The sequence below is a fragment of the Lepisosteus oculatus genome, chromosome 6, assembly GCF_040954835.1.
Source record: "Lepisosteus oculatus isolate fLepOcu1 chromosome 6, fLepOcu1.hap2, whole genome shotgun sequence".
NCBI classification, from domain to species: Eukaryota; Metazoa; Chordata; class Actinopteri; order Semionotiformes; family Lepisosteidae; genus Lepisosteus; species Lepisosteus oculatus.
In genome coordinates, this window is record NC_090701.1 from 8,601,615 (window position 1) to 8,628,024 (window position 26,410).

At 34.8% G+C, this 26,410-nt stretch overlaps 1 protein-coding gene across 6 annotated transcripts in view; it reads left to right on the forward strand.

Annotated features, from left to right (window-relative positions):
• The window catches only part of cdh18a (cadherin 18, type 2a), a 336,613-nt gene extending 317,749 nt beyond the window's left edge, over positions 1-18,864 (forward strand). For all 6 annotated transcript variants that reach the window (XM_015354610.2, XM_015354611.2, XM_015354609.2 and 3 more), the window contains 2 exons: positions 13,710-13,961; positions 18,322-18,864. In XM_015354610.2, coding sequence (XP_015210096.1) covers positions 13,710-13,961; positions 18,322-18,806 — 737 coding nt within the window. In that variant the 3' untranslated portion in view covers positions 18,807-18,864. The remainder of the gene's footprint in view (positions 1-13,709; positions 13,962-18,321) is intronic.
• Positions 18,865-26,410: the final 7,546 nt, after the last annotated feature.

The following is a 26,410-nucleotide window of genomic DNA, read 5'->3' on the forward strand; positions in this document are numbered from 1 at the left end:
TCCACAGTGCACAGGGCATGGGGCTGTTCTGCATTTTGGGGCAGTTGTGCTCTTTTTAAATAAGGTGATAATCAGTCATAGTTTTGGGACAAAAGCATAGTTCATGACATTACCCTGGAAGTAAGAAAAGACCATGCAAAGTTTGGTTGGTCTGGCTCCCAAGGGATCTGAATGAAAGAAATAAGCCATGTACTATCTATATATTAGATAAATCTCAAAATCCTTTTGATAGCATGCTGTGTATTGTACCTTTAACACATGGATTTCTCAGTTTTACCCATGATATTTCCTCAATATAATATGAAATGGACAGTTTCAAAGTAACCATGGCAACCTGTGACTCCTGAGAATTTGGGAATAAAGTTCAACACAATCAGTTTGCTCTTAACATTTTGACAAGCTAACCCCCACTTTACTGAACTGCAGGAGTATATAAAGGTGTAGAACCTTTATAGATCAGGATAGATCAGGGTGATAAGATATCAACTCATTGAGCTTTTGGCCTCACAGGTCCCCTGTGCACTCAGTGTTTTATCTTGTTTACGCAGTTTTATCTTGAAATTTCTAAGGCATTTCTTTAGGATTTATTTTTCCTTCTCATACTAGAGATCCTTCTTTATTTGTTCTAGACTGGGAATATTGAAGTGGCTGCAATGCTGTGATCTGTTAAAATGCTGAGGTTGTAGCATAGTTTTCAAAATAGAACTATAATACTGTATATAAGTATTATATTATTGTTAACAATTATTGTTAATTGTTATACAATATTACATAATAATATATATTACTGTATATTTAATTAGTTTATTATAAAAGTAAGTATCTCCAAATGTATACATGCTTTAAAACACCCCCCCCAAAAAACTCCCAAACTTGCCAAAGAGCACATAGACGATACACAAGACTACTGGAAAAATGTTCTCTGACAAGACAAGACAAAAGTTATTCTTTTTGGCCAAAATAAAAAGCATTTTGTGTGGTAAAAATCAAACACAGCCTTCCAACAAAAGGACTCATCTTGAAATCAACCATGGTGGTGGGAGTATAATGTTTAAGGGCTGATTTGCCTTAGGACACAGACAACTTACGATGATTGACTGAAGCTGAACCAAAAGTGAGCCATACAGCAAGACAATAACCTTTAACAGATCCCCAACAGAATGCCTGAAGAAGAATTTTCACATTTTGTATTGGCCAAGTCAAAGTCCAGAATAAAACCCAATTGAAGTGCTTGAAGCAAACTGTTCATGCAAGGAAACCCTCAAATTTCACTGACATGAAGCAGAATGGACCAGTATGCCTTAGTAACAGTCATTGCTGCTGAAGAGGTCACATACTTTTTCACATGAGGATATCTAGTGTAGGATATTTTTTAAAATAATCCAAATATATCTTATTGTGTTTTATAGTTAATCAAGTTATCTTCATCTTATAATATTATAAATCATTAATGAAGATAGGATTAGGTCTACAATATGAGAATATGGATCATCTTGGGGGAATTCACAAATTTCCAAAATTAAGTTGGCATAGTAAATCAACTATAAATGGATAAATGCACTTTGGACCATTATCTACTCGGATCCTGGATAGCACCAACTATTCTCATGACATAAGACCTGACTTGTTGGCATAGTAGAAGTTGGTAGCTATGGGACAAAATGATTTGAATCACAGCTGTGAGAGGCCTTGATTTGAATCAATTGCATGCATAACATCCAAGAGGATGATAATACCACTGGTAGTCTATAAGGACGTATAGTGCATTTTTAGGGTATACAATTGCAAGTACACCTATCTGCTGGTAAGTACTTTCATTGTTTGTGATCTACATGTACAAAATATTGTTTGTAATCTATATTTGCTCCATGCTGTACAATTAAAATTACACAATAATGGTCAGTAAAAATAGAAACCCCAAACAACAACTTCAACAAATGAAACAAAAATCTGCAATGCATTTTCATAACTAAATTTCTAAGCTTTAAAAACAAAATAAAGAAGTTCTCCCTTGTTGTTAATGTACTTGTCTTGAGATCAATTTGTGCATGCTACCCATATTAAAATGTCTTTTTTAATATAGCATAGGGGCCATGGCTTTTTTGCTTAAACTATCAGCATATCCAGCCTAGAACAACACTTTGACTCTTTCACTTTAGTAGGAAGTGTTGCAAGCTATAGATAATGATTTACCTTTCTACCAACTTGTACAGTGTATTCCAGCAAATGTAATGGAGAACCAGTAGTGCAAGGCTGCATTGTAATTTCAGCAGAGGCTTATAAGAAGTTTTGCAAAGTACTGTATGGGTACTGGTGTAATCAAGGATATAAAATTTGAGGAGTCTGGAGTATTGAAGCATGTAGAGTTTAGAAAAATTAGCATAATTTGTGTTTCTCTGCTCAGAGGGATTTTAGCTTAAGGGATACAGTTTGTAATGCATTTACTTGCTTTTTGATAGTTTTAAATATACTGGCATTTTTGCATTGATGAAAGCACTTGGCTCTTTTGGCTACACAGATAATACATCATCTCTGTAAAAAAAAAAAAACACAGTACCCGATCAAATCCCAGAAACATATTTCAATCAACAGCTCAGGAAAGAAAAATAGTGTGCTACTCTTATATCTATACTTATTCATAGTCTGACCTAGCTTGTAAGATAGAATTCCCATTGAAGAAATGGAACCGGCTTTATCTTTCCTTTCTCAGAATACAAATTTTATAGCAATTTCATGTGCAGAAATTACTTTCAAATTGATTTTTTAATAAAAAGATGGTCTGAACCCATAAAATAGCAAATAAAGTATTGACACCCTTCATATGAAATAGTCCTTCAAGTAATTCTTATATTTTTGGTTAATACTAAATATTGCCTTTTAAACTATAGTTATCAATTATATCTTTTTCAAGTTGATTGAAAATTCTGAGAACATAGTTGTAAAGATTCTGGTCAATTAATTGAATTCAGACAGAAGGTGTCTATGCTTACGTCTGCAACTCCATAACTACCTGATAATACATAGCATGGCATACATAGCAGCTACATAGCAGCTATGTAGTAGTTCAGTGCATTGAGTATATGAATATGAAATTAAAAGCAGTGTGATTTACATAAAATAACACTTCAGCACAATATGCATTTTGGTCAGCTAAAGTTCCTCTGCTGCAAGAAGTGAATTCTACTGTATTCCTCCAGCAAATAAGATTAAAATTCTTATTTTAAATAAATAATAAACAATTATAACTTGTGACACCAAGATTATTTTATGTGTGCCATGACAAACAATATCCTTAATCAGATACAGTACGTGTTTTATGAGACTGTATTAGTCAGCAAAGACAGGTAAAATGTCATATATTGGAGCAGCAATGAGATGGTTAAGCTTTCTAACTTTTCTAATGTCAAGAAAATGTTGGCAACTTACTTTAGACTAAAAGACTTGAATAATATATGTGCTCAGCTGCATAGCTCTTTGACGCTTTATTGGAAAAAACACTCTCAGAGGACTTTCCCAATTAAAAAGAGCTTAAAAAGGATGTTGTGAAGCTGGTTTACATTATTTCAGTCTCTTTGCAGATTAAAGTCATTTATTCACATGCTTATTATTAGACACAAGGGGATATCACTTTCTTGACTGCAGGAGTGTTTTAAGTATGCTATCAGTTTCCCCAATTTTACTTTTTTTATTTTTAATGATTAAACATTAAAGAAATAAAAGATAAAAAAGGCTGCACCTTTAATTAATTGCAGTACATGCAGTTAGTAATATGAAAAGTCTCAAATGCACATGGGTAACATCATTACAATAGAGCTAAAACTATATTCATTAGTTCTATTTCACTGTACTATATAATCATTCTCTTGAAGGTCATCTGTTTCATTTATTCCTACTTATCTATTTTAATTATTCATTAAATTCACATTTACACCTACACAGCAGGTAAGGTAATGTAGTTAGCATTGTTTTCAGCTATTTATGCTTCTGGTACTGTCTTCCTGTGAAACACCAGGCTTACAGTACTAAACAATTCACAGAACTGTAAGCTATTTTTTTATTTAAGACTCATAAGCCTTTTGATTTATAATGGGCATTAAGACTTGTTGTATTTCTAGCATATCTTTTATTATAGATAAGGTTTTGCTTTGCATCAGTTTGTGTACTCACAAATTCTAGTAAGACCATGGAGCATATCTGCTGTTGTAATATCATTCCAGTTTTTTTTCCCTGAGCATGTCTTAAGAAGGTAATTTTCTCCCCTTCAAATTAAGAATATAAATTATCCACCGTAATTTAATTTTTAGTTTTACAAGCATTTGTATTTTCCAAGTTATTACCAATAATTTATACTCCACAGTTTTTAGATAGGTTATCCAAGGAACGTAAGGGCACTCAACTCAAGTGCACTTGTAGGTTATATAAAGTATCAAGATACATTTATTTACTTGAATTGCAACATTTTCTTTTGTTTAAAGCAGATCACTGATTAATTTGTATGGACATACAGTAACAATCTTATTTCTGCACAGATTTAGTTAAATTCTATGTAACCATGAAAATGAAAAGGAAAACAGCATTCAGTCTTTATGACAATGCAGAAGTGTATTATATACTTGTTGCAAATTATTTTACACCTAAAGGAATAGATGTAAGATAATCATTGCCTTACTTGCCTTAGTTATCAATGGTATCTTGCATTCTACAGCAGAAACCAGACTGTTGAGATGATGCGAAAATATGGTGTGCACAGCTTTTTGTAAACGTATACTGTACTGAATAGAATCTTATAAGTTTGATTTGTAGATTTTAAAATACAAATGTTGGTTAAATATTTTTAATACAAACTATGTTTTTGACTTGCGAATTGAAGGTTACTGGCTTACTAACGTATTACTAGCTTATTCATGTTATTCAGAGTTTTTGTTAATCTGCATCTTAAAAAACAGTGATCAGCCTGATATTATTGTGTTGTAGATTTCTCAGTGACTTAGAAACCAGTCTTGTTCCAAAGCTACAGTAAATACATTATGATTAATTAAACTAGGTATATGCAGAATTATTTTACAGCTTTTATTATGCATAAATAGCATATCCTATCCTACAAAGACTGTTTTCTGTTTCTGTTTCTGTTTGGATTTTTTGTTTTGGATTTTGTAAACTTGAACAATGCCTTTGTGGTTCATTAAGTCATAGAACCCATTAAAGAATGATGCTCTAGAAAGAATAATTGCTCTTAATTTTAGTGTGGCATTGGTTTTCCCACACTTTCTTTTGAACATGTTCTACATTAATACAAAAATCAAGATAGAAATGCATATCAGCCTTCTAAAAAGCTCTAAACGATAGTTTAGAATGAAATGATAGTGCCTTTTAGATCTTTGGTCACTCTAAAACTACAGGCAATTAGAAATATTCAGAATCATATGTAAGAAAGCTCTGAGCAAAGGAAGACAGTTTAACACTCTCCTCTTGAGTGCAAAAATGATAAGAATCTTTCACACAGAATTTAATCAAAACCGCTTGCACGAATTTGCCTATTTAAATGTTTCCTACCTGTTTTTGGGGAAACAATGTATTTTTTTTTATTATTGTCAGGAACTACAGAACCTCGTTTTAAAATAAAAAAAATGTTTAAGAGTAACATACCAGACATACAAGTTACAGTACTTGCCAGGCATTAGGGCTACTGAAGAAAAGCCAAAGTTCACCCAAGCAGATAGTATACATACAGTATAAATATAGATCTTAATAAATCCTGAACTCCAAAACACTTGTTTAATTGAAATCACATGGGCCTTTTTACTACCCCATTTTTCATTGTCTTATGCTTTGCTGTTAACAAGCAAGAAAAAATAATGTTTACTTCTGAAAATTTTTAAAACTTAGTCTTTAATGAGGGATCTTTACAGCACAAGGACATGTAGACCACACTTCAGAAAGCTGGGAATTGCTATCGTAACAGAAGACACCCAAGGAAATTAAACATAGTACAGTTACAGGTCCACTAAAAAGGTATACACTCACAAAAGCATGAAAGCAGATAACCACATTAATAACAGCTTCATCAGGCATTTGGAGAACAGCAAGTAACAACTGACGTACAGACTTTTGGAAAACGACCTGCTTGTAAGTTGGGGAATTCCTTTATAATATAAATTCTGTCTCCAAAAAATTATTGAATGGTTTACTTAAACATTATCTATGTGTATCTGATTCATTATAAATGGTATCAAATGAAAGATAGGTTTAGTTTCCTGTGTTCTCTGTCTGAGGGTTCTGTTCACAAAATAGGGAAATAGGAATTTTCTGTTCATATCTAGTATTCTTACTGGATGATAACTGAAATCTGTCCCACTCACAGTGGCAAAAAAGGATCTGGCTGGCTGTTCTGCTTTCAGCTAAAAAATGTGTTGATGCTAACTAGCTTGCACCTTCCCCTCTTCTTGCATCATTAGATCCTGGCTCATCTTAATATTATTTATATGAAGCTCTCAAATGCTAGGATCCACAGAACTAGTGGGAGAACGTTAGAGGTGCTGCTGCAGTCAATTTTGTATAAAACTCTGTTTTGTAGAATTCTTCAATTTTATTTTGTCTGTTGCTTCTTTGATTTACTTACATCTAATCTTCCAGTCACTTTTTAGACTGAATGCAGACATTAGCTTTGTTATCCCTGATTGCCTAGACACCGATTAACACTCAGATATATTGATTTGCACTCAGTAAACACAAAGCTTATTTAGTTGAAGATTAGTGTTGACTGGGACTTCTGAAACTAACACAGTGTGTTTAGTAATTGTGATGTGTGATGTGCTATGTATGAGGTTTTCGCTTAATAAATCTGATTTCAGGTGTGGGTTTAAATCCTGTGTGGAATACTGTTGTTCTACCATAGAGCAAGGTATTTAAATTAAATGATTCCAGTAAATGCCATGCTGTATAATTGGGTCTCCAAGTTATCCTTGTGAATGTAAACTTGTTCTTAATTGACTTATCAGCGCACAGTACTATGTACCTGACTCAGAAAAACAGTAAATGTATACAGTATTCACTCCCTTGCACATATTTAAATTAAATATTTTGAATAAACAGTGAATACATAAACTGAGCACTTTTATGGGTGTAATATGTTATGGTAAATGTCGGCAAAATCTGCAAAAACATAATATATATGGATTACATAAGTATTCACTCCCTCTTCTTTGCCAAAACTGAATTAGTTCAGCTGCACAAGATTAATTTGACAAATTTAGTCGGTTGAAGTCACACCACTAATTGAATTGCCTCTGTGCAGTAACACATGTTCACATGTTTTCAGAATAAATACACCTGACACTGTAAGCTCTCTGTCATAGTGCATAGTTTAGGACCCTATGCAGAGGGTATAATTTGGAAGTGACTGGAATAAGACTTCAAGGGAAACAGCAGAAGCAGGATGGGATGGCAGACAGGGGGGCGAGATGGCTGTGATCTGGTGCTCAGGGGGTGTGGTGCAGGCGAACAGGTTAAAAACAGTCTGAATAGGGAAAAGGGCACAGTCCTTTATCTAAAACCGGGAGGTCCATCCAAGACAAAGACAAGAGTAAAAAACAAGAAACAAGGACATGGAACCAGAAAGTTCAAAATAGACTGACGAGGCCAGGCGCTCCAAGCCAGAGACTTGGTCAGGACGCTGTTAGGAAGCCTATGCCTTCAAACTGAGGATATAGGGTGACTTGGTGATAGGCAGACCTCTGGGCGTCCGTCTTCCAATGCAGAGCCAGGAGTAACGAGAGTGCCGAGCTTAAATAAGGAAGGACAAACAGAGGCCAGGTGCACATCATCAACTAAAATACGAAAGGGCTGGAGGGCCCTTAAAAGGAGGGATTACGATCGTGACAGTCTCTCAGTCAAGTAGTGCAGTCAAGTAAATATCTATTTATGAAGACCATGTGCATTTCAAAATAACTCAGATATAAAATTACAAAGACACTGAATATCACTTTGAGCATAGTGAATTTGATTATTAAAAAGTGGAAGGTGTATGGTATACACGAACAACGCTAGATTATGCTGTCCCTAGAAGCTGAGCAGATGGGCAAAGAGGAAATTGGTTAGGGATTCTTGACAATGAATCAATTTGGATACAGTAAAACTTAGAAGACTGTATAATTTCTGCACAATATAGAGATAGTATTAGAAGATGTAATCAGAAGGTTAGGGACCTTTATATACACTATTTACTAATCTTAACAATATGATCATGACCTAAAAATACTCAAATTGGAAAAAGGTCTCAGCAATTAAATATCAGATATAATATGATACAAAATGATTTTTTGTATGTTAAGACACAATTACTTGCTTTGCTGATACTTGTTATACATATATTTTATATATTTTTATTACATATTTTGTAATTCAACATGGGAAAATATTTGAATGGTTTGAATAATTTTTGCAAGGATCTGTATTGGGAATTGTATCTATTTATTATAAAGCATTCTGGAAATTAAGGATTTATGCTTATTTTGAATATCTCTGGTACTGTATAATATACTGTATTATGTTTTAATATAGATAATGGAGGGTCCATCTACAGATTTTTCTTAACTGGTCCAATGCGTAATATGACTCCTTGTAATGGAATGTTGACTGCTTGTAGATCATCTCTATCATGTGTCTTCCATACTTAAAAAGGAAGGAAACTAGACATTGTTTTGGGGTTTACTGCTATAATTAATTCCCATTGTAGAGAACTGCATAGCTGAGAACAGAGTTGTTTGCATCAAGCCCATTCAAATGGTATTTAATTCATTGAATGTGATTTGACTCCAACAAGTTTAATTTGTGGTATCACTTCACTGAACTTCACTAAACTTCATCACATTCCTGAGTAACAGTGCATTTTTAAAACAATATAAGTCTTCAATATGATATAATCTTAACACAATTTAAAAGCGAGTGTGAAGTACAAATAAAACACCATGAGGGTGAAACAATGTAACTTATCAACAATGTAATTTATCAATAAAATGAAAATCTCAAGCTTTGGTTGCTTATGAACATTCCAATGCATCCCAATACCCCAGCCTAATGAACTGATCAGATAGATCTCATTAGACTAATGACTAGTATTATCCATGTGCATATGGGGTACAATTTAGTATTTTCCCTAATGCAGCTAAAAACCCTATATGTAAGGTTTATTGCAGTTTAATTTCTTTTGATATGGAAATAAAAGGATCACTGAAAAATAAGACAGACAGGAGTCTGTCTCAGAAGTTAAAAGAAGTTTTTATTTCATGCGCATGGGAGCGAAACACACAGAGATGCTCAGTGTATTTTTCTCAAAGTAATTATACTAGAACAGTCCAGTTATCTATCACACTTCCCTATGCTTACAAGACTGGAAGTATTCCAAAATCATGCACATCTTTCTACTTCCCTATTTGGTAAAGATAACTTATTTTTATTAAATTGGTTACTTAGGTTCATAGCATGCATTCCTATATGACATTATAGAATTACATAGTAATAGAAAGGAGTGCTGTACTAGTTATTTTAATGTGGACACTAAAAATCCAAGATGTGGCAACTGTTCTTTATTTCAGGAACAAGAAGTATATGTTTAGATGTTACTTGAAGAACCATGAAAAAAATACTTATTTAGTTGTCACTTTTATCCAGAACAATATAATGACCTATTGTTGTATCATACAAATCCCAGGACCAGATTGTAAAGCTGGGTTTGGCGAAGTGCTGAGAGCAACAGCAGCATCATCTTCTAGTATTTGATCCCATGACCATCTCTATGGGACTCCAGATCCACTACCACTACTCCTGATTTTAACCAATGGTAAATAGAAGCAAAGTGTTATTCTGCATAACAAGGTGCTACAAACAAATATTTCACTATAAGGTCTTCAACTTACTCCTGGAGAGCCCCAATCCAGTTAATCACCTGTTTTTTAAAGACCATCAACACCTACAAGTTATTTGTAAATCATGCAAGTCATCTATTTAATGTAGAAAATTCTCATACTTGAGAGCTAAAGAGTTAAAAATTGTTGAATTTAACAAATAACCTGTTTATTTTTTATTTATCATAATGTGATTGTTCCAGATCTTTAATTAATAATGATCTAATGATGATTAGTGGAAACGTGATTAAAAATGTGACCCAACAAAATCAGCTAGATAGGGGATCTCTGGCACAGCAGTTTGAGATACCTCTTTTAGTATATTATTAAATCTCAATCTGTACTTTGAAAATGTGCCAGGTGATCCTTGTCTATTGCCAACATCCTAAAAAACACAGTACCTTAGCATCTTATATAAGCTTTTTCCCTATGAATGTAGTTAGACACAAAATTATGAATTCCAGCTTGTGGTCAGAGCTTCACATTGCAATTTAAATCTAATGAGAATTAGTCTTTTTCTCCTTGTGTCCTATCCTGAGGCTTTCATTTGCATAAAGTGCTTAATATTCCATAGAATGTTGCTTCTGACCTATAGAAACTGTATGGAATGCCCAAGAGGAAATACATTTACATGATTCTTTATTTCAAGGCAAAAATGAATTTGTGCTTTGAAGATGAAAACTGTGATCTTGCATACCGATTTGTATTTCAGCCTTAAATCAAAATCCCTTACTTTATTACTGGTCTTTTTCAAGAATGAGGATTCTGGTAGGTTCAGGAACAGTGGGGTCTATAAGTTAATAAGGCTTAAAGTGCCTGTCACTATTTCTGCAAGATGGTAGCAGAGAATGTTATTTATAGATAGAATTGAAATAAGCCTGTGTTGATAAAATTCCTCTTTGGTACCAGTACCATTTGGGGAGTATTTGCTAGAATAGAAAGCCCGCTCTGCAGTGTGGATTTATGTGCACTGTACATATGCACAATTATATATACACAAAACCCTGCCATATAAAAATGAACATTTCAATTGCAATTAGGTTTGTACAAGCTCTTAGAAACAGATTTCATGCTGTGCACAGCATGTAATTGCATAAAACAGTGGATTGGGCTAAAAGTCACAGCAGTTTGTATCTGCAGTACTTCTACAGCTTTATCTTTGTGCTTATTTATATACAATAATACAAACAATGTTACCCATATTATTGGCAACTGTTTTGAAGAAACTATTTTTATTTCAGATGATTGTGTATTGTAAACACAAAAAAGACATACTGTATTGTTACAGCACTTAATGTACTGTAATGTACTTGCCATTATCATTATGTTTAAACAGAATCTGATACAGACTGAAGCATCTACCTGATAAGTAGATGTCAGCTTAAAAAAGGTTTACATTAAATGTGTCAAAGAGTATGGTTATAATTTAATGAGGAACCTTTTAAAATATTGTTAATTGCTAGACTTCTTTAAGCTGCATGCTGAAAGCAATATAATCAATAATAAAGGGAAAAGGTTTGTGTGATAGCCTAAACTATGGAGAGTTTTTCGTAGAAATTAAGCTTGCTAGGAGATCATGGTTCCAGACAAATTCAGGGCAAACTCAGACTCTGACTGTTTTGCCGACAAACGATCTCATGCTACTGTTTGTAAAAGTAGGACAGGTGACCTCAGTATCCTGGCTAAATTTTGGGTTGTCATGGATTTGAACAATCTGGCTTACTTAATTTTTGTCTTTAATTCAAATGGTAAACATATATCTCAACTTTATTCCTTTATTTTGCCATAGTTGGACTGCTGGTGTCTCATACAGGCCTTAAAGAATGGTTGTAGGGGGTGTCAGGTGTGAGGGACTATATTGAGGTTCAGTTGCATTGATGGGCCACTGACATCCTTGTGTTGATGCAGTTTCATGCCTTATCCCGTGCATTTCCAGCCCTGATAAAAGGCTCTCTTAGCGTAGATGCCAGGCAATCAAAATATCATGCAGAGGTGACGTTGGGGTTGCTAAGAATGACTGTGTTTGACTGTGTCAGTGATCGAGGGGGAAGAATAAATAAAATAAAAAATAAATGGACATGTAAATGATATGCAAGCATATTAGTCAAATCATATGTTTTTAGAGTAACATGTTTTATTTTTCATTTCAATTAAAAGTGTGAGGTGAAGATATATTAGCAGAGGTGTATTAAGAAAGTCAACAGCAGGAAAACCAAAATAGTTGTGGTAGGAAATAGGCTTTGTTAGTATGGAAACGGGTGTATTATAACACTGTCCCTTCTGTTCTAGGAATTTTCCAGGGTAATTTATCATTCTTTTCCTCTCCATTCATGCATTTAACAACATGTCCTCCTTATGTGACCTATACACACAGGGTGGTGCTAAGTTAAATTAAGTGGGCCAGGTCTGATAAAGAAAGTAATCAGCCAGTCAAACAATTGCATGAGCACTCAATGGCCAGTAAAAAACTGCACATGTCAGCTGTCCAATTTTGTGCACAAGAAATGGCTTGCCCAAATGCTAGTGAACAGCATCCATGGATCATCCAGGCTGGAACAGAAGAGATGTGGACATGCTGTCTCACAATAGCCTACTATTTGAATAAACTACTTTCATGTATGTAGACATACATTTCATATCCCATAGTCTCTCTGATTTTCTGTACATACATGTACTTTATACAAAAACAAGTTATACATTCAACAGGTATTTTCATCACTTACTATATACACTTGTGAAATATACTGTACTTATGAGTTTGCAAGTACAAAGTTTATGTGCAAACACAAAATGCATATTGATTTGCTGTTTTTCCCCCAAAGGAAAGGGACTCTTTGAAATTAAAAACAAAAGCTCTCTGGCAAGGTTGTACTGTGAATTTACTAGGGCACTATCACAAGACTCAAGTATTGAGAACTACCCATGTACTGTATGTAACAACAAAATGTATGTAACGGACTGAAGAACAAAGTTATCTATCTTGAAGAAATTACTACCTCACTATAACAACTATGGTTGGTATCACAGTTTAATTCAAAGGGACAAACATTAACCTTATTCCAGGTACCTTACAATAATAAAGCATTAACATACTGTAATAATAATAAAACCTTGGACTGAGAAATAGGGTAATGCTTTTGGTTTAATTTGCACACATAAGTGTCATTCAGTCTGATCTGGCTGATCTGGATCTTACCTTAAAGATCATATGGTACATTCATGAGGTTCGTGTGCAGTGTAGTGTATCAGTACTGCCACACTGTCCACAGTACATATTTGAGTTTGAGACAATGGAGGAAACACCACATGCCAAGTATCAAACATCTCCAAAAGGTGCCTAACTTGGACCCTATGACTTTATCTATAAAATATGAATTAATGTTACAACCAGAACATATAGAGAAAAATAAACCCATTCATATTATTTAATCTTAAAACTATATAAATATAAATCTAGTTATATGTATAGGAACAGGTAACAAGTTTATTCCATGCTGAAAAGAAAGGAAACACAACTCTTTGGCTGTGAAGCCTTCTTCAGGTGTCCACATGGAATGCTTCCAGCATAGATTAAACTCGTTACCTGTTCCTTTGCAGCCTACGCATGCTGACGCAGCTACCTACTTGAACTAGTTATATATATATACAAATATAACTTGGAGTTATATTTTGAAGAGTTTTGTTTTTATATATTTGAGTCCACATACTGTATAGAAATATGTCTAAATGTTTATGATATTATGCATATTAATGCATATGCACTTATAAGTTTCATTCTTTGTTTCATTTGTTTTAATTTTATTGCAGATAACACAGCTAGCATTTTTGCCAGAAGACGGAAATTTAGCCGAACAACACAAGATTTGTATCATCTGCCAATTGTGATCTCCGATGGGGGTGAACCTAATCTCAGTAGCACGAGTACCCTCACTCTGCGGGTGTGTGCATGTGAACACAATGGGAAAGTAAGAACATGCCATGCAGAAGCATTCCTTTCATCAGCAGGTCTTAGCACTGGAGCCCTTATTGCCATACTGCTTTGCGTCATTATTCTACTTGGTAAGTTTTCCTCAAAACCTTTCAGATGCTTTCCTATGCTTTGTTTAAAAAAATATCCAAATGGAAAAAAATGTAAGTTATGTTTCCAACAAATGATACTTATAGATGCACTTCCAAACCTGGTTTCTTGTGTGAGCATGAGAAAGAAAGTAAACACGAACAGAAGAAAACACTAACCTTAATGAATTCAGTCTGGAGAACCTTCTAATTACAAGACTGTTCTGATTGTGTGTGGATTGTCTCTGCATGAAGGTGATGCATATTAATGTGAGGATTGTCATTTTAGCTAGCACTAAAATACAAAGGGTCATTTTATGTTTGAAGTAATGCTATTGGAATTAAAATATTCAAGTTAGGGACTTGATGTGGTCATAAATATCCTTGTTTCCATTCTTCATATACAGTAATTCATTAAAGGTGTTAATTGTAGGAGGTGTTACAGTTTCTCCCATGCAGTTTGTTAAAATCTGTTTCTTTTACATAATATTTTATACATTTCAATGTATAGAAAAAGTAGTTTACATGAACAAAATCAGATATAAAACCATTGTATCAGATTGTTTTTAAAATAAATATTTTTTTTAAAAAATGTGATATTACTCACTTAAGAAAATCTAAAACCATAAAGTTATTTAGATGCAGAAAGTAACTTAGAATTAAAAATGTGTGCCTTTCATGTTTTTGTATGTTAAGAAAAAAGCTTATGAAAGATTAAATGCTATTCATATAGTATGCTAAGTAATAGATGCTATATAATGAATACCTCTACATGGTTTACAAAATAGACTTGCATGCATATTCAAACATAAAGTGTTTTATTGTTGTGGCTGTCACATGCATTTCCCTGAGTGTGGAGAATGTGTACAAATGTCATTTTTATAAACCAAATCATTTTCTTTTTAATGCTAAATATGCCACAATACCCATTTCAGGTCTATTATTACCTACAATAGCATGGAGTTTCATGTTGATGGATTATAGCTGACTAAGCAAAAAATATATTTGAAAAATTCTGCACTTTCTTCTGTATCTGAGGTGAAATAAGTGTGACACCACAAATAAAGAAATATATGTTTTGAACCTAAATAGAAACTGTTAAAACATCCACATTCAAATTAAATCTTGCACTTTATGTACCATAGGTGTGGTATTACATGGAAAAGTTTTTCTCATTTGGCTGTACAGAGAAAAAACATTTTGAATTTAGTGCAAATCTCAAAGGTTTTTCTGTTGCATCCTTTCCTTTGCCATGTTTGGTAGCCCTACTCCCTTTCTTGTAGAAACTCAGCATGCTGTCATACTTTTCTGCTCATTTCCTGCTGCTGTTTCATTAGTTAAGTGACAGCTGGCTATGCTACCTGGAAGCCTTCTCTCTATTGGTTACTTTTGTACAGTAGTCTTTGAGTTTTATTCCTTGAGCACAGGTTTGCTGTCACACTGTTGTGATAACAGATTCATGGGTCTTTTGGTTATCACCTCTGTTGTTCATCTTCTTTGTTGGTGCAGAGATTTGTCATTAACTAGCCATTCTTAAAAAAATGCAAAAAAATGTGACATTGCTGGAAAGTCCAGGATGGCCACAAGAGAGCAAAGATGGAATTGAGAGTGTATGATTAACCACATTTTACCAACACTCAAAAAATTATTGTCCACTACAAAGGGCGATGACTGTGTCTCAGGAGGACAGAGTAGTAAATAAAAACAGAATTAGTAATCCAAACATGTACGAATGAGTAATAAAATTAACATATTATTGTTCAAAGGGGATTATATAAAGTGGATTGTGAACATCTAAACCTAATATAGAATACAAATATTTAGATAAGAAACCATGGACTGACTCATTTGTTTTGTTACTTGTTATTGATTTTCAATGGTAGATTGATTATGGCAAAGCTTGTGAATTATGCTTTTTTAATATATTTTTTTAAATCCCTTAAGCTTGTGGATAAAATTGCACGTATGAAATGTCAAATGTCAAGATGTTATTTCAGTTACATATTTCACTAGTTCCAAGATTTCAATATGAAATCAAGGACCATAAAGGGGGATTTAGATAAAATCCTATTTTCATTTTGCTTTCCTTATCACATCTTAAAAATGTTGCAACCTAAGATCAATTGTCTCTGCTGTTGAGAAATTACTTTTAAAATAATCAAAGCATCATAAAATTGTAATAATAATTGTACATGTCATCACAGGAGATAACCCATAAAACTCTTTGTCTTGGCACTGTAGGAGTCCGATTGCTGAGTGCTGAGTATCTTTATAATGCTCAGCATGTGGGAAGCTGATTTTTGACTGCTGTATGCTTTACTACATTAGCTGGAGGTTTTATGAGCTCTGGTGCAATCTGAAAAATATGGATGGATCTCAAAAGATTTCCTCAATCAAACTGAGCAGAAAATCAGTGCTTTTCAATTTGTATTTATATTCATTTTCATTATTATTATTTTGTTATTCATGTTCACTTTAATGACTAATAATTTAAGGTTTTTTAGTTGCATGATGTGTGCATGGGTTGCATTGGTATTAGTGATATCTGGTGAATTAATTTAATGGAGAAGTTTAGAGTCTGAATAGTTGATCTCAAGGAAAAATGTATATAAAAGACCTAGTTGCGATCTGATAAAGAAAAAAAAACGTGAAGATTTATACATAGATAAAACATTTATATATATATATAACTTTTATATATACTGCATATGCAATGTAATATTGCCTCTTCTTCACCTACAGTAAAAGGCGGCTTGATAGCATGGATAGTACTACTGCCTCATGCCTGTTAAGTGTTGGGTCAAGAGCTCCAGGTTGTTGTGACATGTTCGTTTCACATTCACTTGGAAATGTATGCACGTATTTGCCACATTCTCTAAATAACCTTGTTACACAACCTTTTAACTCTTATATAGTCATATTGATGCCTGAAGCCAACCATACTCCCACCAAAATGACTGCCCTGTTGTTGTCACCTAAACATTTTTGTCAACACTCAAAGTTCTAAAAAAATATAAACCACATTGTGATAGATAAATACGATTGAAAATCTTGCAAGGAACTTGAAAACTCAGTCTTTGTTAAGCACTGCATAAAACTGTCACAAAGCATCTTTCAGGACCCTATACAGACAGCACTAACCAGAAGGGAGTGAGATAACATGGGGAAAAAAGACTAGGATAGGGGCTGGAAGAATAACAGGGGGCGTGTCCAAGGTGCACTGGTGCAAGGGGGGGAGTGCCCAGGGCAAACAAATCCAAGGGAGTCCGTAAGATAAACCAGGGAAAGCCAATGTCCAAAGCGGTGTGATCCATCCTGACACAGACAAATGAAGTTAAAAGCCGGAGCGGGATCCGGCAAAGGGTTGGGGGAAATAAAAGGGGGTTATGGGGCCATGCGCTCCCAGTCCCGGACCCAGATGGTCAGGACGCCGTTGTGAAGCCTATGCTCCTGGACTCACAGGTAGGCAGGCTTCAGGGCGTCCATCTTCCAAACCTGAGCCCAGATTGGCAGGAACATCTGGTTTTTATAGGACGAGGGCAGGAACCGGAGGCAGGTGCAGGAGATAGAGAATAAACGAGGAAAGGCTGGAGCATCCTTAAGAGGAGGGGTTTACGATCGTGACACATACATTTACTACCCTTTTCTTGGACATGATTGACATCTTATTTTCCTACATTTAAATTAATTGATCTGAAGGTGTTCTCTTTATGATTTCAAAAGGTATACTTTAGTTTTTTTAACATTTCTAAAAAACAATTTCTGCAAAGTGTATTGTGACACTAGAAATGGGATGCTGTAGCGCTACAATGACTGTGTCCAGCAATATGTATCACTTCATTTCCATTTGACATTTCCATTTGATTTGTATTTTTATCACAGTCTTCAAGATCAGTCTTAATTTAGTACTGATAATAATCAATACTAAAAAATATAAATACCTGGAGAGGCTGTTTCATTTAATTTAAGTTTAATTTAATTAATCTCAAAACAATTCTCCCACTATAAGAATAATTATAAATTGCAGGTTAACCATGAAACATTGAAGCAAACTGATGTTTTTTTTTTCCATTAACTTTTTTACTCTGCATAATCAAGAAGAAACATTAGCATTCAATAAAATCAAATCATAGAGCACTATTATTGCAATAGAGCTTTGTGATTTAAATATTGGGGTTTACAATTAAAAAGATTGTTAACCTTTCTGATTACAGTGTATTGTTTCTTGAGATCATTGCTTGAATGAAAGCAATAAATATATGCAACTTAGCTGTTATGTTGAAATGTTTCATTGCTATGTTATGTCACACCTGGGAGTAAATAGTTTTAACTTTTGAAACCTTTGCTTTTTTCCCTTCTGTAGCAATTGTTGTACTTTTTATCACTCTCAGAAGAAGCAAGAAAGAACCACTTATTATATCTGAGGAGGATGTTAGAGAGAATGTCGTTACATATGATGACGAGGGAGGGGGAGAGGAAGACACTGAAGCTTTTGACATCATAGCATTAAGGAACCCAGCAGCTGCAGAAGAACTGAAATTCCGCAGAGATGTCAGGCCAGAGGTACAAAGGGTTCCAAGGCAGAGCCCACCCTCAGTCCTGGATAATGTGGATGTACAGGAATTTATTAAACAAAGACTGATCGAAGCTGACCTTGACACTAGTGTTCCTCCTTATGATTCTCTCCAGACCTATGCATACGAAGGGCATGGATCACCCGCTGGATCAATCAGCTCTCTTGATTCAGCAACCACACACTCAGAGCAAGATTATACTTATCTTTGTGACTGGGGACCAGAATTCCAGAAACTGGCAGAACTCTATGGAGAGTCAGATCGAACCACCTAGCTTGTGCTATTGTAAACAAAACCCGTCAGCTAAATAATAAAAAAGCTTTTGAACTGTACTATTTGTTCACGTTTACTAGAGAATCCAGTGCCCTTTTTATTTTCAAACGTGGGTTTTACATGTGCAAGAACAATGCCTGATTTTGAACAATACAGAATAACAGGATTTTTTTCCCTGGTGTATATTTTTTATTGCTAAATAAAGTCCATAGTTCCAGATATGTCATTATGTGATGAAGTGTAAGTAACACATTTTTGAGTTAACATCAGTTTAATTGTTCTGGATAACTGAAAAAAAAAACAAATTTCAAACCATGTCACAAGACTGGAAAATTGCCTCACTTCCTAAAAGTGGTAACAAAGTTTGCACTGAAACAATGAAATATACAATAGCTTAATAAGTGAGATTAGAATAAAAAATAAAAGTTAAAAGTTAAGGGTACAGCATTTGCAGTGCTGTACATTAAATTGAAATTAAGCTTCTGCTCAATTTTATGTCACATCCAGTACACCTAGAGGGCTCTACTTCTGTCCTGTTCCTAGTTCCCTGTGATTATTCATGTCTTTCTGGTGTGTCTTGTTGTGTAGCCTATTTACTTCCTGTTTCTGCTCTGCTCCTTGCTCAGCATTGAGCTTTGGATGTCCTGAGACCCGCCTAGCACCAGGTCGTCTGCTCCGCGCCCTGAAGGCATAGGTTTCTATACGGCATTTCCTGAACAGCTGAGCCCGGGCTAACCCCCGTCTTGCCACTACGCATAGGGTTTTTTTTCACTCTCCTGCCATTCTATGGTTCATCCCTTCCGACATCCGTGACATTTCAAGATTAAAGAATTTCATCCACCCATTTTCTAACCGCTTAATCCAACATGGGGACACTGGGAAGCCAGATCCTATCCCAGAAAGCAAGACGGGAAACACCTTGGACAGGAAACCAGCTCATAGCAGGGCATACACAGACACAAAGTCACGCCTGGGTTAGTTTTCACAAACGCCAGTTAACTTATCGGTATGTCTTTGAACATAAAAATTCCATGCAAATATTACCCCTGGTCTGGAATTTAACCCAGGCCCAAATGCTGCAGGGCAGCAGTGTTAATCACTATGCTATCATGCCGCCCTAAAGAATAGCAATGTATGTAAAATAATTAGCAATACCATTCAAAATTTTGAAATATTTTAAGTATAACATTTTATTTTATTTCACAATATTTGATTTGCTTAAAATATTTTAAAAGCTCATTGATTTTGTTAGAATGAGAATTTAGTGTCACAATCATATTTCTTTAATTATCCCCAAATTTATATTATGCATAAAAGAAAAATGCTGCATTCTGAAGGGAATAAATGGATAAAGGCATAAAGATGAATCTTAAGCCAACAGTTTATCTGCACTGTAATTATAAATTCTAAAAGAGCTTTTCTAATAATTGCATGCTCAAAGAAATGCATTTCCAGTGATAAATATGTACAAGCACTGCAGTTCAAAAGATAAAAACATGAGTTAAATGTTAAAAATGTATTCAAAGGGTGTAGAAGATAAGTTGCCTTCAAAATTGGTTCTAAAATGTTTTAGAAGTATTAATGGACCCTTCTTGTCTATAACTGGCTTGAATTCTACTGTGACATATTAACTAAACTTTGTTTATGCTGTGTTACTCTTTGCTTCTGTTTAACACTGAATGATGGGGTTTAAGAATTCTAATATTCTTCTGTTAAGATGAGAAGAGAAAAGTGATATGCTGAAAAAGTAGGAAAGGCATCCAACTAAGCAATGCAACAACTACAACTGCAAAAACATCAAAGTCACTGAATATCCCTCTAAGAACAGTTTACTGAGTTATAAGGAAAGGGAAGGCACTTTGTACCACCCAGACACTTCCTAGATCAGGCTGTTTTTCAAACTAAGCAGCCATGCAAGAAGGAAATTGGTAAAGAATCTGAGGCCAACAACAACTTTGAAACATCTACTGAGTTCAATGGCTGTTACGGGAAAAAATGTGCCTCAATTAACAATATCCAGAACACTTCACAAAACTAGCCAGAACTGAAAGATGGCAAGACGGAAACCATTGCAAAAAATCTCAAAGCCCGATTGTGTCACGCCCTCTGCTGCCAGAGGGCGCTCCTATTCTGTCCTGTCCCTAGTTTCCTGCTTTTCTGTCCTTGCGGTCTGTCTCTTTCCCTGGGCTATATATTTCTGGGTCTTTCATTCACCTTCGCTCAGCATTGACGTTTGAATGTCCTGAAACCCGCCTAGCACCAGGTCGCCCTACGTCCGCTACCTGAGGGCATAGGTTTCTATACGGCATTCCCTGAATGGCAAACCCCCGTCTCGCCGCTACGCATAGGGTCTTTTCCCTCTCCTGTCATTCCATGGTTCGTCCTTTCCAACAATCGTGACAGATTGGAGTTTTCAGCAAAAGCCTGAGTGATCCTACAAAAATGTAACAAAAGATGTGGTCAGATGAGGCCAAATTAGAACTTCTTGGTTTAAATTCCAAGTTTTACTTTTAGCACAGACACAGCACCATCAAGTCACCAGCACATTTTTCAACATCAACACCATCCCTACATGCATTCTATGGGGATGTTTTTCCACAACAGGGACTGAAAAGCTTGCTAGAACTGAAGGAAAAATGGATGGAGCAAAGTCAGGCAAATACTGTTTCATTCTGCTAAAGACTTAAAACTGGGGTGACAATTAACCTTTCAGCTAGATCATGATCCAGAATAGTAGACCAAAGCTACACTAGAGCAGCTTAAGAATAAAAACGAATGTCCTTGAGTGGCTCAGTCAAATTCCTGACTAGAATTCTAAAAGTAATCCCCATGCAACTTGAGAGAGCTTGAGCAAATCTACCAATAACAATGGGCAAAGGTTGCAGAATGCTAGTTTGCAGAGACATTTATAGACTTGGAAAAGACTGACACAAAAAGACTTGTGGCTGTAATTAATCCCAAAGGTACTTTCATCAAATATTTTTATTTTCTATCCACAATAGTTTTTGCTCAGAATTACTATAACTTATCTTACCTTTAGAAGTCTTACATTTGAGCATTCAGATTTGAATAAATATTACGTTAAAAAGTATGTGTATCTTGTTGTAATTTCACAAAAAGGCATACCACATGAAGTGTCTGAATACTTTTCTAAGGCACTGTAAGTAATGAGAGGCATAACAATACAAAAGATTGGGCCTTAAATCCCAATTGCAATCACAACTTTAGAAACTACAGTCCATGTCACCATGCCTGGGCATCAACAGTGGAGTGTTTATGCTATTTTGCTCATTTCAGCCTGTAGCTTAATGCATTACTAAAGATAAGCATATACCTAAAGATGGCAACTGGCAAAAAATAGACAACCTTTGTATTTAATAGTTGTGTTCTACCTTAACAGAAGATCACAGCTTTATATTTATATAATCCCAGATGTAAGCATTAATAAATTATGAGTCAAACAAACACAAAATATATTTTGAGTTGCAACATTATATAAGTGTTATCTTTTTATTAATCAACATCAGAAAAAAGCGGTAAAATATTTAACAACTACAAACTTTTTCCTGACTGGGACTCAGCAATGGAGCTTTCCTTGTTTTAACTGTTGCAGTGTCAGAAGAACTCTCTGAATATTGTCTGAGCTCTTCAAAATGGTAAGTTTTCTTAAAATATCCCTCATAATCTTACTTTTCTTTTAAATGTGCCCAAATTAACAAAAATGATACATTTTATAGTTTACTACACTTCGTTTCCTGTTTTTAAAGCTCTTTGACATGATCCCTCTTGGAGCTGCAGAAAAAGACGCATGCGTTTGGGCACTTCATTACTGGAAGTGTTAGGATTGACCCAATTTACGTTGGCCTGGTTTGACAATGACATTATCCAATGCAATCTTGTCCCATCTCAGCAACATTCCTAAGAAGAATGTTTTAAGCACCTCCAGTGTTTTATTTCCAGTTCAGGGCAAGTGAAATAGTATTACAGTCTTTCTTAACACTTCATTCTATGCAAAGTCATAACCACTGACAAGGTTGATTTGTTTTTCTTGTTAATTGTTCATGTCACTCTGTAAGTTGTGGCTTAAAATTTGCAGAGACAGAAGCAGTTACTCTCACATTAAACCACTCTGGTTACACACAGACACAATTGCACTACTTATGTGACCTTTTGAGCTTTTCTTTTGCACTTGATGTTAGTTTGGGTTGCTGTAGCAAAGAGGATGAATACATATGCTACTGAGAGTATTTACATTTTCATTAAGAAATTAAGTTTCATAGGTTTAAACTACCTTATGTAAAATCTGAAGTCTTATTTCAGGGTTACATGCATGTACAAAGGCATCACAAGGGATGCCATGTTTTTTTTTTTATAAAGAAATAATATATGACAACTGTCTTAGTCACAAAATAACAGCAATATCCTTTGGGTTATTCAGAATGTACCATCATGAGGCCAAATGTGAGTAAATTAAGTCAAGTAAAAAAAACTGTGCTATAAAAACTTTAATATATGTTCAGTAGAAGCGTAGAATAAACCAGTGGTTCCCAATTCTGTTCCTTGGTACCCAAGCACCTGTTGGTATTCGTTCCACCTGAGCACTCAAATAATTGAATTCTTGATTGACCTAATAATAGGTTTGTTTTCAGTTCCTGAACATTTAGGAGATAGACTTTGTACTACATTATTTTGTTTTTAAGTAACTTAAAGACACACTGAGTAGAAACAAAACTTGCAATGGTTCTAATCAAGCAACTGGTTGGTTCAATTAAGGATTCATTTAAGAAAGAGCTCAGTTGTAATGAAAACCAGCAGGATTGGGAATCCCTGGGGAAAACAAACAAGCCAGGTACAGCAGATTATTTTAATAATAGAGAAAGCAAGCCCTAATAGAATCACATTAGTGTATTCTACGGTCACAGTATTAAAGGCTTAATACTGTATAGCCATGTATGAAAGCTATGAAAGCTCATCTTTTGCTTTTGCAGTGGGCACTATATCTCTCAAATACCCCGGGGAAACTCAGGTGAACAGCAGAGTGACACCAATTGATTATTTGTAAAGCATGTAACAGTGGGTGAAAACAAACAAGGGAGAATTATAATAAAACACTAACAACAAAACTACAAGCCCAGAGATCTCAAAAACTAGAGAACTGGGTCAGAAGTTAACAACTCATAAGAAGCTGTTCAATGTCTGCTGCCATTGTGCATAAGCTATTTCCACAAACTCCTTTTTACTATTTGCACTAAATTCCATTGCTCCATAATTGTTAAAATCAGCTTTTATTTAAAATGTTTTTTTTTAAATAAAAAAATAGCTTTATAAATATCTGTCCAGACAGAAGGACATTAATACACTTTCATTCAATATTTAAGTTAGAAAAAATACTGTTGTAATGTATGGGCTCTAGAAAGCTCAATTCATTTACACATTTGTTTTCAGTAGGGTGCATTCCAGAAACACTGAAAAGACCTGAAACATTTTCCAGTTATATAAAGTAAATGAATATAATGAATGTGACAGTTCTATCCTTTAGAGAATATGTATCTCACTTAGCAGAAGTATACCTAATTTCAAAGATGTTGCTCCCAAGTGAAACTGTTAAACCCAGTTCATACATGTGTAACTTTCACTTTTCTTGTAACTAATCATATGATGAGACTGATAAAATGGCAGAAAAAATTATCGTTATACATATTTCTCTGGTAGTTCTGGTTTTCTCCCACAATCCAACAACGTACTAGCAGGTTAATTGGCTTCTGGGAACACTGGCCTAGATTTGAGTATGTGAGTTTTTGTGACACTGTGTGTGCCCTAGAATGGACTACTATGCCATCTAGAGTGTATCCTGCCTTGTAACTGTTGCATGCAGGATAGGTTACAAATATGCTACAGATAAAAAATGACATTTCATTGGATGGCTGCATCAGAATGGCTGTTACCACTTACAAAGTGAACTCAAACTGACAGATTATGAACAGTCAGTTATCTCACTAATGGCAACTTAGTTGCTTGACCACACAATTAGAACATTCAGGTAATCACCACAATTCTAGTAAAAGTACACATGGAGAAGTGGGGATCCTAACACTAGATTTTACAACTCTTTCAAAAGCTCTAGATGAGTATTCAGAACTCGTATTCTGTTGCACGCCCAAAGGTTTTACAGAGATCCTTAACTCCCTTTCCATAATGGAGAAGTTGGTGTAAATTTGCTATGTTAGAATAACTTCAATCTAACCATTCTTTATATCACATAGTTTTATACTTATATACTGTATAATTATATTTTTACCTGAAACCCAATCCAGTAAATGAACACTCAAAAGATCATTTGAATAGGCATAAGGATCCCTGTACAGTATGATAAGCAAAGTATATGTTCACATTTTTTTAGCGTTATGGTTAATTTATAGACATTACAGAGAGCAAAATGCCCAGCATGGAACCCCACATATCTCTATATTTCCCACTCCTCAGGTCAGGCTGAATTCAAGAAGCAGAGCACATCAGTTGTTAACAGGTTTTTCTTTGTGAATGCTCCATATGGCATGGGAGGTACCAAATGCTATGCAGCACTTATAGACATTAACTCCATAAATTCCAAAATGACTGTCAGTATCCTAGGTCCACTATTTGCAATAATTAATAGTTGTTTTTGTTTAAGTTTAAAATATATACAGTATATATAAATATAAAAAAATATATTTCTGATAATTAAAGAATAGATGACAAAATGTATTATTTTATAGAAACAAAGGCTTTTTTATTTATAATGTAGCATTTAGTAAGTAGAGATTATGTTATGTAAATGTATGTGCTTGGTTATCTGGATTGGAGTTTTATTTAAACAAATAATATACAATTTAAATAATGCATTAAGTGAAAACTTGAAATTTATAAACATATGCTTTAAAGAGGATGGTTTATCTTTACCTACTACTAAATTCTAAATTGCTAAAAAAAACTTCAAATAAAAAAACAAGATTTCCACAATGACACACCCTTATATACACTTATATATAGGGCTGTATTGGTGGTATTTAGTGGCAACTACTTTCTCATCACTATCCTTTTTGGTATCAGTCTGCTACATGTCCTCCTCCCCCAAGTTCAACTCAAGGCTGTATCAGCCTGCTATAATGCAACATATTAACAGGTGGTAGGGTAAATAACTAAATGTCTGTCCTTTGTTTGTCCCTTTTCTTATGCTGGTGTTGGCACACAAAACACTAACTCTTCTGTACAAGAAACAGAGTTGTTACTTTGTTTAACGGATAGCTTTATCCAAGTCAGCACACAAACTCTGCCATAATACATAATCCATCCATCCATTTTCTAACCACATTATACAATACAGGATTGGAGGGGAGCCAGAGCCTATCCCAGCAAGCAACCAGTGCCAGGCAGGATAAACCCAAATTGGGATGGCAGTCCATCCCAGGGCACACACAAACACAAATGAACACATTTACATTGAAGGATTGTTTTTACAGTGCCTATAAAAAATCTACACCCCCTTTGGACTTTTTCACATTTTATTGTGTTACAGCATGGAACCATGATGTATTTAACTGAGAATGTTTGCCACTCATCAACACA